Source organism: Mustela lutreola, chromosome 2, assembly GCF_030435805.1.
Source record: "Mustela lutreola isolate mMusLut2 chromosome 2, mMusLut2.pri, whole genome shotgun sequence".
NCBI lineage: Eukaryota > Metazoa > Chordata > Mammalia > Carnivora > Mustelidae > Mustela > Mustela lutreola.
This window is the reverse complement of record NC_081291.1, coordinates 223529894-223544014: the sequence shown is the minus strand read 5'-3', so window position 1 is coordinate 223544014 and position 14121 is coordinate 223529894. Positions and strand designations below refer to the sequence as shown.

General features: G+C 48.8%; 2 protein-coding genes across 2 annotated transcripts in view; both read left to right on the top strand.

The window, feature by feature from the left end:
* The window catches only part of TSPEAR (thrombospondin type laminin G domain and EAR repeats), a 201714-nt gene that overhangs the window by 87276 nt on the left and 100317 nt on the right, over positions 1-14121 (top strand). The window lies entirely within an intron of this gene.
* Positions 437-1183, top strand: LOC131825459 (keratin-associated protein 10-8-like). The gene has a single exon (XM_059164917.1). The coding sequence runs from the start codon at positions 437-439 to the stop codon at positions 1181-1183; it is 747 nt and encodes a 248-aa protein (XP_059020900.1).

Here is a 14121-nt window from a genome sequence, read left to right as displayed (position 1 = left end):
TGTAACGAGAATGCACTCTGTGTGTGCACATGTGTGTGCAGAGAAAGAATAAGGGACAATGAGACTGAGAGAAGGCACAGGGATATGGGGGGGAATGGAGCTGTTTCCCGAGAGGAGGCTGGGGTGCTGGTACTCAGGGCCGAGGGACACTCGCCCGATACCCGCCATCCCCTGCTCTGATAACCAGGGCTGGGACTCCTGCTCCCCAGGACACAATGAGACACTCTGGAGTCAGCTGCTCCAGGAGTTTTATGAGCCAGACAATATCCTGGCAAACAAACACCAACATGGCCTGGGAGCCGGAACTAGAGCCTGCTGGGGGCCTGGGAGACAATAGCCAGGAGGGTATAAAAGCTGTCAGCCTCAAGCACCACACACTCACACTCACACTCACACACACTCACACTCACAGCCTCCTCCAGCCCCACCGCCCACCATGGCCGCATCCACCCTGTCCGTCTGCTCCAGCGACCGGACCTACGGCAGCCGCGTCTGCCTGCCTGGCTCCTGTGACTCCTGCCCCTACTCCTCCTGGCAGGTGGACGACTGCCCAGAGAGCTGCTGCGAGCCCCCCTGCTGTGCCCCCACCTGCTGTGCCCCCTCCTGCTGTGACAACAGCTGCTGTGCCCCTTCTTGCCTGACCCTCATCTGCACCCCTGCAAGCTGTGGATCCAGCCCCTGCCAACCAGCCTGCAACAGCTCCTGCCAGCCCTCCTGCTGCAGCTCCTCCCCCTGCCAGGAAGACTGCTGTGTGTCTGTCTGCTGCAAGCCCGTCTGCTGCACCCCTGTCTGCTGCAAGCCCGTCTGTTGCACCCCTGTCTGCTGCACCCCTGTCTGCTGCACCCCTGTCTGCTGTAAGCCCGTCTGCTGCACCCCTGTCTGCTGCAAGCCCGTCTGCTGCACCCCTGTCTGCTCTGGGCCCTCCCCCTGCTCAGCTCCCTCCTGCTGTCAGCCCAGCCCCTGCTCCTCGTCCTGCTGCGGACCGTCCTCCTGCGTGTCCCTGCTCTGCCGCCCCGTGTGCAAGCCCGCCTGCTGCGTGCCCGCCTCCTCCTGCTGTGCCCTTTCCTCCTCCTGCCAGCCCAGCTGCTGCCGCCGAGCCTCCTGTGTGTCCCTGCTCTGCCGCCCTGTGGGTTCCCGCCAGGCCTGCTGCGTGCCCGCCTCCGCCCAGAAGTCCTGCTGCTGACGGGGCCCGTCTTCCCCGGGGCCAGCTGGGCTCAGGACCCACCCAATGACTGTGGTCCTCCCCACCCCCTCAGTCCGGTCCTGACCTATAAGGTGGCTGCCCACACCCAGGACAGGGTCTTCCATGCGTCCACTCTGCTGACCTGACCTTGACCTAATAGCTCCCCAGAACGCTGCCCCCGCTGCCCCCCAGGGCTCCTGCTCCCAGGAGGGGCCTCCAGCACTTCGGGGTCCCCCGCCCTTCCCTCCCAGTTTCTCGGCTCGGGTCCCGTGGCCTCAACTGCTGACCTCTCGGCGCCTGCTCAGACACCCCAATAAACTCACTCACCAGCGCATCTGCTTCCTTTCTTCCGACCCTCATGGGGGTGGGGGTGCAGGGGTCTGACCAGACATTGGTCTCCTCCATCCGGGAACATTTCTAGGAATGGGGGACTGAGAAATCCCGCAGGGCAGGGCCCTGGGGTGGCAGGCACACCCTGGCCCAGGAAGGTCAGGGCTCCTGGCCCCTGCATGCCCAGGGCTTCCCAAGGCTGGCCACCTGCACATGGGCCGTGGTCTGGGGGTTCTCAGCCCCTGGCCCATTTCCACCCACTGCCCCAGCTGGGCAAACTGGCCCCAGACAAGCTGGCCTGGGGGCTGCAGGCAGCACAGCCCCTTTGGGCCCGGGGTCCCCCTTGGGTCCTCCTACAGGCTGTACCTATTTAGCAGAAAGGTGGTGGCATGGGGGAGGCACTGCTCCAAGGTCCCAAAGAAAACAACTAGGTTTGAAACAAAATTTTTATTTTATTTTATTACGGGTCAGTGACAGGACCCCCAGGATCCCGTCCTGAGCGGGACGCTGAAGGCCATCACCTGATAGGTCTGGACTGCGCCTGGGAGGGACATGGAGACCTGGTGTGGGGCCTTCCCTGTGAACTGAGAAACCATCAGGCCTTGAATTGCTGTGAACAGCTGCTCAGATGTCAGGATGACGGTGATGTCGTGTGAGCACACTGGTGGACAAGGGCAGGGACATACAGCAAGATCACCCCCCCCCCCCAGGGTTCCAGAACTATTGCAAGCAGTGGCCCAGTGGCCCTGCCCGCCCCTCCCGAGCCCTCCCTTCCCTGGCAGGGAGCCCCACTCTCCCCATGGCTGTGTCTATAGCCAGAACCCACAAAGGGAACCCATGCTCTCCCCTGGCTCTCCGTCACCTTCCCTGCAACCCCAGCTCCCTCCTGCCCAAGCCACACTCCCCACCTGCCACAAGCTCCTTGCCCAAACCCTTCCCCAACCCTAGCAGTGTTTTAACTAACTCCTTAGTTTAAAATCAGCTTTCTGGGTCCAGCGTACATATAGTCAGACGCGCCTTGTCTCACTACCGTTTGATGAGTATTGAGAAGGGTCTGCATCTTGCTGCCTCCGCTGGAGTCAGGAGCGCTCGGCTTCCCCTCCTGCCAGAGGTTTCCCTGCATCCCGAGCCTCCATGCCTGCCGCCTGGCAGCAGGGCCCCACGGTGCTGCCGAGGCTGACCTTTTCTGGAGCGTCCCAGGGAAGACAGCGTGCAACAGGCGCGCTTTGTGACCGGCTTTGTCCACTTGCCTCTTCTGTGGCATATATTCATCGTGAATTCCTTCTTAATTGCCGAGTGGTGTTTTATCGCATGGGAGATCACGGCCGTCCACTCACCTGTTGACGTCCATCTGGGGTGTCTCCAGGTCTTAGTGGTCATGAAGGAAGCTGCCGGGAGCCCCCGTACTCCATGCGTTGCCCTTGCTCTTGCACGGACACGGGGGTGGGCTTGCTGGGTCACGTGCAAGTGCAGTGTGCGTGGGGATGCCGGCCTTCCTGCCAGCTGCTGTGCCGGGTGGGTCGGGTTCCGGTGCCGGATCCCCGTTTGTCTGCTCAGGTCCTCTGCCCACTGCCCCGCAGTCGAATCGCCTGTCTTCCTGTTCACCGTAAGTGTTCTTCCCGCGTTCCAGGGCCGGTCACTGATCGTATGTGTACACAGCAGATTTCCCCACCTGTGCCCAGATTCTCGGTTTCTTGGCAGCATTTTTTCAGTAGCTTATACCTCTAATTTTGATTAAATTCAATGAATTCCTTTTCTTCAGTGGTGCTAAGAAATCTGCCTAAACCCAGGGTCATGCTGTTTTTGTCCTATGCATACCTCTAAATATTCTACGGCTTTAACTTTTATGTTAAGTTCTAGGATCCCTTTCTAGTTAATTTTTGAATCCGCTATTGGTTGTTCCAGAATCATTTAGTAAGCGGATTACCCTTTTTCCACTGAATGACCCTCGCCAAAAAATCTATTGACTGTATATGTGTGGGTCTATTTTCTATTACCCTGCTGTGTCCTGTCTTCAGTTCTTGTACCAATAATACATCGTCTCCACCAACACAGCTTTGTGTGAAGTCTTGAAATCAAGCAGCTAGTCATCCGATCGCATTTTACTGTTTCTGTTTCTTTTTTAAAGATTTTATTTATTTATTTGACAGAGAGAGAGAGAGGGAACACAAGCAGGGGAGTGGGAGAGGGAGAAGCAGACCCCCACTGAGCAGGGAGCCCAATGCAGGACTCGATCCCAGGACCCTGGGATCATGACCTGAGCCAAAGGCAGATGTTTAACCGACTGAGTCACCCAGGTGACCCCCCCCCCACTTTTCTTCTTCAAAATTCGTTGGCTCTTCTAGATCCTTTATATTTTTGTATCGATTTTAGAATCAGCTCATCATTTTCTAAAGAAGAACTTGCTGGGATTTTTATTGGAATTGCATTAAACTTGCAGGTGAATTTGGGAAGAATTAACATCTTAACAATATTGAGTCTTTCAATTCATAATTATAAATCTGTTTCTAATCATTTTGGATGACTTTTTTCAATACTTTATCACTTTTAATACATAGACCTTGTACATATATTAAGCTTCTCTATTATTTTATTTTTCAATGTTTTAGTTAATGGTATGTTTATTTCATTTCCAAGTGCTCATCGCTACTATGTAGAAATTTAATCAATTTTTGTGTTGACCTTGTATCCTGTGACCTTGCTAACTGCACTTAGGAATTTTTTTAAATATTTTATTTATTTATTTATATTTCTTTTCCGTGCTTGAGAATTCATTGTTTATGCACCACACCCAGTGCTCCATGCAATACGTGCCCTCCGTAATACCCACCACCAGGCTCACCCAACCCCCACCCCCCACCCCTTCAAAACCCTCAGTTTGTTTCTCAGAGTCCACAGTCTCTCATGGTTCACCTCCCCCTCCAGTTTCTCCCCAGCTCACTTCTCTTCTCCATCTCCCTAAGTCCTCCATGTTATTTGTTGTGCTCCACGAGTAAGTGAAACCATACGATGATTGACTCTCTCTGCTTGACTTATTTCACTCAGCATAATCTCCTCCAGTCCGTCCATGTTGATACAAAAGTTGGGCATTTTTACATATTAGGATTGGGCATGGGATTTTCTCTTTGGGAAGGATTTTAACTATAATTCTGTTACTTCGATTGATAGAGGACTATTTTGGTTTTCTATTTCTTCTTGTATGAGTTTTTATATGAATATATCTTTCCAGTTACTTGTCCGTTTCACCTTAGTTGTTGAATGTGTCAGCATCAAGAGTTGCCTTCTTTTATTGTTATTTTAATGTCTGTAGAATCGGAGGCAATAGCCCTTTCATTATTCCTGATGTTGTCTATTTATTTCCTTTTCATTTCTTTTTCTTGACTAGTTAATGTAGAAATTTATTAATTTTGGTGATCTTCTGAAAAAATAGACTTGGTTTTATTAAATTTCTCATTTGCCTGTTTTCTGTTGGGTAGACTTCTACACTTCTCATTATTTCCTTCCTTCTACCTATTTTGGATTCAACATGTGCTTCTTTCTGTAGCTTCTGAAGGTAGAACCTCAGATCATTGATGGATTCCTTCTTTATTATTAGGGATTATTTAAGCTATAGATTTCCCCCTATATACTGTGTTAGTTGCATTCTATAAAGTTTATTTTTAATTTATTAATATTTCCAATTTTCCATTGTGATTTCTTCTTTGACTCATGGATTATTTTGAAGAGTGTTATTTAATATCCAAATAGTTTTTTGATTTTCCAGATATCTTTCTGTTCATGATTTCTGATTTTGTTGTGGTCAAACAACATTCTCAGTATGATGTCAATCCTATTAAATATATTAAGGCTGGTTTTAGTGACCCAGGATATGATTTATTTTGGTGAATGTTCCATGTACACTTGAAAAAAATGTGAATTCAACTTCACTTTTGTTGGGTGGAATATTGTATACATATCAGTAAGCTCAGGTTAGTGTATAGTGTTTCTCAAGTTTTCTATGTACTTCTCAATTTCATCCAATTTGGAAAACATTTGGCCATTATCTCTTTAAATATTTTTCTGTCTCTCCCACCCTTTAAATATTTTTCTCCCCAGGGACCCCGATTATATTTATGTTAGACCATTTAATATTGTTCCTCAGATCCCTGACACTCTGTTAATTTAGTTTTTTTTCTTACTGACTTTCAGTTTGGGTAACTTCTGTGATTGTGTCTTCCAGGTCACTGATCAGTTGCAGTCTTTATTCTACTTTTAAATTCATCCTTTAATTTTTTTAAATTATTTTTATTAACATATAATGTATTAATTGCCCCAGGGGTACAGGTCTGTGAATCACCAGGTTTACACACTTCACAGTACTCACTATAGCACATACCCTCCCCAATGTCCATAACCCAACCACCCTATCCAGAGCTCCCCTTCCCCTCAGCAACCGTCAGGTTATTTTGTGAGATTAAAAGCCTCTTATGGTTTGTCTCCCTCCCCATGCCACATCCTTTAATTTTTTTATTGTTAAGTTTCTTGGCTCTTGGAGTTCCATTTAGTTCTCTTTTGTATCTTACATTTCTCCTCCTTTGTGCTCATGTTTCCCTTGAAATCCATGAATACATTTATCATCATTGTTTTAACTGCCTTATCTGCTAATTCCAGCAATTGTCGTTTCTGAGTTTGTTTGTATAGTCTGTTTTGCCTCTGGATTATGAGTTAGATTTTTCCTCTTAATGTGATTTTGGGGCACCTGGGTGACTCAGTCAGTTGGGCGTCCCAACTCTTGCTTTTGGCTCAGGTCATGATGTCAGGGTCGTGGGACGGAGCCCTGTGTTGGGCTCCATGTTTACTGCAGAGTCTGCTTGAGATTCTCTCTCCCTCTCCCTTCCCCCTGCCCTGCCCCCACTTGTGTGCAGGGGTGTTCTCAAATAAACAAATAAAATCTTTTTTTAATCATGTTATGTTAGTCACCACACAGTACATCATTAGTTATTGATGTAGTGCTTCAAGATTCATTGTTTGCATATACCATCCGGTGCCCCATGCAATCTATGACCTCCTTAATACCTAATACTGTGCGAACTCATCCCCCACCTCCTCCCCTCGAAAACCCTCAGTTTGTTCCTCAGAGCCCACAGTCTCTCGTGGTCGTCTCCCCCTCTGATTTCCCCCAACTCCCTTCTCCTCTCCATCTCCCCATGTCCTCCACAATATTTCTTATGTTCCACAAATAAGTGAAACCAGAGGATCATTGACTTTCTCTACTTATTTCACTTAGCATAATCTCCTCCAGTCCCAAAATTAATAAAATCTTTAAAAAATGTGTCCACCAGTTTTTTATTGGATGCTGAGTTTCAATAAAATAATAGTGTAATACTGTTGAATGCTATATGTTCTTTCCTTCCTTTAAGGAGTGACGGGCCTTGCTCTGTCTGGCACTTACCACTTGTGGATTGGCTTGATAATTGTGATGTTTCTGTGCTTGTCTTTATGTTTTGTTATGGCAGATCGAGAGAAGGCTTTATTCTCAGGCAGGTTTAGGACGACCATTAATATGTGACTTCTGGGATCTGTATGTGTAACAGATAACACCCCTCAGCACGTGCTCCTGACTCCATGCCAGGGATATCAGTGGGGCATGGGAGAAGATTTTAGGCAATACAGAGATGAACATTGCCAATTTTGAAGTTAGGAGGGCATTTAGACATGCTCTGGGAAAACATGGATCTCGCAGATCCTAATCCCGATTGAATGGGCATTGTGAGGAGTGACAGCGGCAAGTCAAGGAAAAGTACAGGAGGGCGAAGGATGAGCCCAGGATGGCCCCAAGGGCCAAAGGGCTGCAATACCTATCCCCACCCTCTGCTGTCCATCTGGGACCCCAGGGAGTCACAGGAAGCCACACAGGGTCCTGCAGGACAGCAGTGTTGTGTACAGAGGGCGGAAGTGGACATGTGGTTGGGCTGGGAGTAATGACACATGCAGCCAGGGCTCTGGTTGGTCTTGAATGTTTATTGGTCAGTTTCCTTAAGTGCATCCAGAGACAGCTGATGGGTCACTGAGCTGAGGACACAGAGACAGGTGGATGGAGGCTAGGCTGACCCTCATGCAGAGTGAGAGATATGGAGGGGAGGCCACTGCCATGGGGATGTTCTAGGAGACCTTTCTAGGGCCACAGCACTGAGTGTGGATGTTTGGTTTGTCTATGTCTGCGGCTCAACAGGAGGCTGGACCAGCAGACACAAGGAATGGTCCACGTGCTGGAGCAATTCGGGACACAGTGATCAGCTTCCAGGTGGGACCTGCCCCTGTCCTCAGTGGGGCAGCCCCTTAAGAAGGGTCAAGAACGGATTGAGGAGGGGTGGCTGGCAGGACCCTAGTCACTGGGTAGGACCTGAGCTCAGCTGGCTGCGTGGGGGATGTATCTCATCTGCAGCAGGACCTCTGGGCTAAGGTGGGCCTAGGGCAGGCTGGGCACATGGGGCAGCAGAGTAGGGACTCGCAGGAGGAGGGTCTGCAGCAGGACAGGGAACAGAGGCTGAGCTGGTGGCAGGAGGGGCTGAGCAGGGAGAAGGCCCAGAGCAGATGGGCTTGCAGCAAACAGGGGTGCAGCAGACAGACACACAGCAGTCTTCCTGGCACGGGGAGGAGCTGCAGCAGGAGGGCTGGCAGGAGCTGGTGCAGGCTGGTTGGCAGGGGCTGGACCCGCAGCTGGCAGGGGTGTGATGAGGATCAGTCAGGAAACTAGGTGCAGCAGCTGGGGGCACAGCAGGTGGGGATGGGCAGGGGGGTTCGTAGCAGCTCCCTGGGCAGTCGTCCACCTGTCTCCAGGTGGAGTTGGGGCAGGAGTCACAGGAGCCAGGCAGGCAAACACGGCTGTCGTAGCTCTGGTTGCTAGAGCAGAGGGACAGGGTAGACGTGGCCATGGTAGGGGCAGGGGGGCTGGAGGAGGCTGTGAGTGTGAGTGTGAGTGTGTGAGCGAGTGTGTGAAAGTGAGTGTGTGCCGGGTGCCCTGACTTTCTCTTCATACCCTTCTGGCTTGTGCTATCGGGCATTAGTCCCCCCAGGAGCTCCCCGCCTTGGTGCCAAGAGCCAGGTCCTGCGGAACCAGCCACAGCTGTTCCACTTCCTGGAGTCCCTGCTTAGCTCACGACACTCTGGAAACTGACCTGGGATCTCTAACTGTTTTCAGTCTAGAAGGCAAGTTTGGGGGGTGGCATGCAGGTTTCTTGCTTTTTTAATGGGGTCGTTGGGGGCCCAAGTGGCATACCGGGGTGTTGGGGGCTGGGTCCCAGGCCCAGGTCTGGGCGAGCACTGTGGTGGACTGCTCTGCTGGCCGAGCACCATCAAGTGCCTCTGTGCTTGGAGGCTTACTTGGTTTCTGTGTAACGGTGATGAGTCATGAGTTGTATGCTGCGCTGCGAGTGTCCTGTGGCTAACCGCAGACGGGGCTTCAACAGCAGAGATCCGTCATTTGGAGGCTGGATGTCTGAGATCAAGGACTGGCAGGGTTGTTTCGTCCTGGGGCCAAGATGGAGAATCTGTTCCATGTTCTCTTAGCTTTGGGAGTTTTCTGGCTATCTTGGGGTTCTTTAGTTGTACAAGCGTCTCCCCACCTCTGCCTTCATCCATCCTCCCTGTGTGCCCGCCTGCATTCCTGTTTTCTCATCTTACAAGGATGCCAGTTGTACTGGGTTGGGACACCTCTCCCCCAATGACCTCGTTGTATCGATCATCTGTGATGACCATCTTTTAGGTAAGGTCACTTCTGCAGGTACCGGGGTTGGGACACAATTTGACTCTTAGCAAGCACCTGCTCTGAAGCAGACTCAAGGCCAGGGTCTGGGATGGAAGAAAAGGTGGAGCAGGCCTCCTTTCTTGGGGACTACAGTCCACAGCTGGTGAAAGATGGGGCACAGGTGGCACGTGGCATGACAGACCAGCCACGCCTGCACATCTGCTTGTCCTGGCATGGCTGAGCTCATGGGACACTTTGTGCTTTCGTGTCATTTACAGAATAATTGTAAAAAGAGCACAGTGGCTACACATGCCCTCACCCAGCTTCCTCTAGGAACATCTTACATATCCATAGATCAGTGACAAATCTTAGAAATCAACATTGGCACATTACTGTTCACTGAAGGACAGACCCATTGCCCATAAATGTCCCCTTTCTGGTCCAGGTCCCCATGTGCATTGTAAGGTTTCCTTACTCTTCTCTAGTCTGAGACAGTTTCTTGGTTTTTCCTTATCCTTTGTATCTTGATACTTTTGAAGAGCCTTGATCACGTGCGTTGTAGAAATTTGGGGTTGTCCGAGGTTTCCTCACAATTAGAGTGAGGTTATTGTGTTTGGGGATGAATCCCACAGAAGTAACCTGTCCAGTGAAGCAGGGGCACATGTTGTTGCTGTGTCTAGTCACTGGGGATATGGCTATTTGTCCCCTTTGTAATTAATAAATATTTGCACCGGGGGGAGATTCTACGAGACTTTGCAAGTATCCTGTTTCTGCTGTCATGTCTGTCTAATGGTTTTAGTGTCCCCCTGGGGGCCATGCCCACAGCAAGGTCACTGTGATGTTCTTTTTTTAATTTTTAATTTTTTATCTTTAGTATGTTATGTTAGACACCATACTCACTGTGGTGCTCTGATGGTGAGTTTCTAGTTCCCTACTCCACCTCCACTCATTAACTGAAATTCGTCTACAAGGAGGAGATGCCCCTTTTCCTCCTTGTATTTACCTGTTCTGGTTTTATTTTATTTCATTAAACTAAAGGATATTTGTTTTATTATTTGAGTAATAATCCAGTATCATCATTATTTTCTTATTCACTGTGTTCTGGCTTTGAGCCTTGGGACCTCCTTCACGTGGCTCCTGTATTGTCAGCATGCTTGCAACTCCCCAACCTCCCACATTCGGTTCCAGCTCCCCTGGAAATCTCCCCGCCCCATTCCTGGGATCAACCACTTCTCCAGGGGGCCCTGCTCCTTTTAGTGGATGATGGTATTTAGAAACCACGATCTGGAGCTAGGTGTGCTCAGGCTGCTGGGGTGTCACTTCTTTAGTGGGCAGAGCAAGGAAATGCTTGTGTGTGTGCTAACATGTGCCTGAACTCAGGGGGAGACATTCAGTCTTTGGGCTTGCTGGATGGTGGTAGCTGAGGTTTTGTCTAGATTAGCTTTCTCAGGATAAAAAGCTGCTGCTTGTTACTGAGAGATTATATCATAAATGGACGTTGGATTTCATAGAATGCTTTTATGCATTTATTGAGATGATTATACAATTTTCTTTTTTAGTCTGTTAATATGGTGAATTACATTAATTGATTTCTTAAAGCCTTTTATTTTGAAATAATTAGAGATGTACAGGAAATCACAAAGCCAGTACAGAGAGTTGCCATGTACTTACATTAATTGATTTTTAAAATATTCACCCAGGGGCGCCTGGGTGGCTCAGTCATTAAGCGTCTACCTTCAGCTCAGATCTTGATACCAGGGTCCTGGAATCGAGCCCCGCATCAGGCTCCCTGCTCGGCAGGAAGCCTGTGTCTCCTTCTGCCTGCTGCTCCCCCAGCTTTTGTTTCTGCTCTTGCTGTTTCTCTCTGTCAAAAAATAAATAAATAAAAATTTTAAAAAATGTTCAACCAGTCCTGAAGTCCCAGATAAACCCCACTTGGTTGTGATGTATTTTCCTTTTTACATGTTGTTGGATTTGGTTTATAATATGTTATTCGGGACCTATGTGTCTATTTTTATGAGTCTATCGATCTGTAGTCTTTTATTGTAATGACTTCAGTTTTGACAAAAGTTGTCAGGTATCTCCTTCTCTTCTATTTTCTAGAAAAGATTGTGTAGAGTCAGTATTTGGTCTTCTTTAAATATTTGGGAGAATCTCCTGAGAAACTGGAGTTTTCCTTAATAGGTAAAGGACTTTCTGGCCATCTGTTTCTTCTTTAATATAGTGCCTACTGAAGAGTTGGTCCATTTCACACAAGGTTTTGAATAGAAGGCATAATGTTGCTTGTGGAAGTCCTTCATTATTCTTTAATTTGTGAAAAATATTTGGTAATGTCCCATCTTTTGTTCTTGATATTGGTAAATTATTTCTTCTGGTTTTTCCCCGCCCCCTGGTCAATCTGGCTGGAATTTTATTCAACTTCTCAAGGAATACACTTTGGTTTCAATTGATCTCCTCTGTTTTTCTTGTTTTCTTGTTACATTGAGTTATATTACATACAATTACACTGACTTATCCTTCCATTTTCAAGTTTATTAATTTAAAGCTTAGACAGTGGATCTGATACCCACCTTCTCTTCTAATGGAAGCACTTACTACTAGAAACTTCCTCCTCCTTTAGCTACCCCCACCAGCCTCATCTGTTGGCCCTTGCTGGCTCCGATTCCATAATTCCTGGATTCAGTGCACATATCTGAAGGGCAATAGAGTTGATGAGGACTCTCACACAATGGGATTGGCAGGCAGGCAAACATCTAGGTGCTGAGCATTTGGACTTCCACATCCTGCAGCCCGAGGCCACTACAGCCGGATTCATCCTCTGTTCCTGTTCTCACTCGCCAGGAGGACGTGAGATAAGGGAACATGGAAAGCTGGCTGGATTGCAGAGATAATCATGCCTGGCAGGAGAGAGTCATGTTTTTATTACAAAGATGCCCTGGGGGTAGGGACTAGAGCTTCATCTTCTCCTCTCCCCACTCTCAGCTCCTGGCAGAGGAGACCAAGAGGTGGCATTTTGGATCATTAGAGACAAGCTCTGTGGGCGGGACCCGGAGGGCAGCTGAGCATCCTGTCTTGGGAAGAGCTCAGATTAAGCCCCCTTGTCCCCATGCCAGCCCTGTGGTCTGCAGATTCATGCACTGTCTTTTGCCTCCTGAATGTCCATGTGCCCAGTGAGGCCAGGTGCTTCTTATACACAGTGGACAACACGCAAGAAAAGTGAGAAAGGAAGGTTCTAGTTTTGGGCTGGCAAGTGTGAGTCCAGTGAGTCGACTTATCCCCAGACTATGTGTGGGGTTTTTTGTGCCAGCTGATTAAGGCACACCGCCAGATGCCCTTTTGCTGATTTACGTAAGGTAAACTTAACATCAGCTGTGTACTAGCCACATGGATCTTATTCAAGGGTCCTGCTTCACCAGCCCTGGAAGCCTGCATTCCTGCAGGAAAACACATATCCTCCCACAAGCTCATGTGGGAAGTTAATAGTTGACCTAAAATGTGGCCTGGCACAGAGCTGACTGCATCATGAGGCTGGGCCGTCCACTTCCACCACTTCCAAGTCAGTTACTGTGAGGCTGTCCATTTCTGGGGAGCAACTTCTGCCTGCCAGACAGTATTTTCAGTCCCTCCTGGACCCCTACAAGAAAGGAAGATACCATCCCCTATTGCTCACGAGGAGACCGAGCCTCAAAAAGGCCCATGACAGAAGCTGCAGGACATGGCACATCCCAGGAGAGCTGGGCGTCAAGGCCACGGTCCTTGCTATACTGTCTGCTTGACCCTTTGGGGAGTGTTGTGCACCCCAAGAACACTTTGACAGATGACTGAGGTGGACAAGTATGAATTTAAAAGTATTGATGTGTGTAGAGGGCACAGCACAGGCTGGCCACAGAGCTCTACTCAAAGACTCTACTACGTCTTTGCGAGGTGATTCTTGATGTCACTGCCATTTTGGGGCCTCCCTGAGGCTCCAGTGGCTTGATCACCCAATGCCTTTGCCTCCCAAGCTTCAGATGCATCCATGCTGCAGCCCCAGAGTGTCCAGGAGTCCCGCTCAAAGCCCAGTGTGCCAATCTGTTCACATTCCGTGACTTCCTTTAAAACAAGTTAAGAAAAGAAAAAAAAAAAAAAAACCAAGTTAAGAAAAGCAGGAAAGAACACACAAAAGGGACAGGAGTTATTTTCCCATGTATGCTCTATCTTCACGTTGTTTTCCTATTTCCCTTTTTTAGCCAGTGTAGTAGGAGAAGAGTGGTGTCTTATTACTGTTTGGTTTGCATTTCTCTGATTCATGTTGACTTGAGCATTTTGTCTTGTGTGAACCCTTTGGGTTTCTTCTTTTTTAGGTTGCCTTTTTTTTCTCTTCCTTCCTTTCTTTCTTTCCTTCTGAGGATTGTTCTTATATTTTCCTTGTTGGTTTTCAGGGACTCCCTGTTCCTTCTGTACCTTTCAGGGTATGGCAAACACCTTTCTCATTCTGTCCTGGGATTACTGGCTTCACCCATTGTGTCCTTCCTGAGCAGAAGTTCTTGTTATGATGTGAGCAAGTGTGCTGGCTTCTTTCTCATTATTTGTTTTTGTTGAGCTTGTCTGGGGAATCACCTGTGTCCCAAAGTCACAGAGATGGCTGCCAACTCTCCCTCTAACTTGGAAGTGGCACCATTCACCCCTCCTGGAGGGGTAAACTGTATATTCTGTTAGCGGAGGAGTTCAGCCTGGTTTTCTCCCCACAGACAGCCAGCTTTCCCATCACTTTCTCTCAATGGCCTGCTCTCCCCACTGATCTGCAGAGACTGCTTACCGACTGGGCATTCAAGTTCTCCATCTCTGCTCTCTATGGATCCACCTGCCTGAGCTTGGGCCTGAGCTTGCATGTTTTGTGATG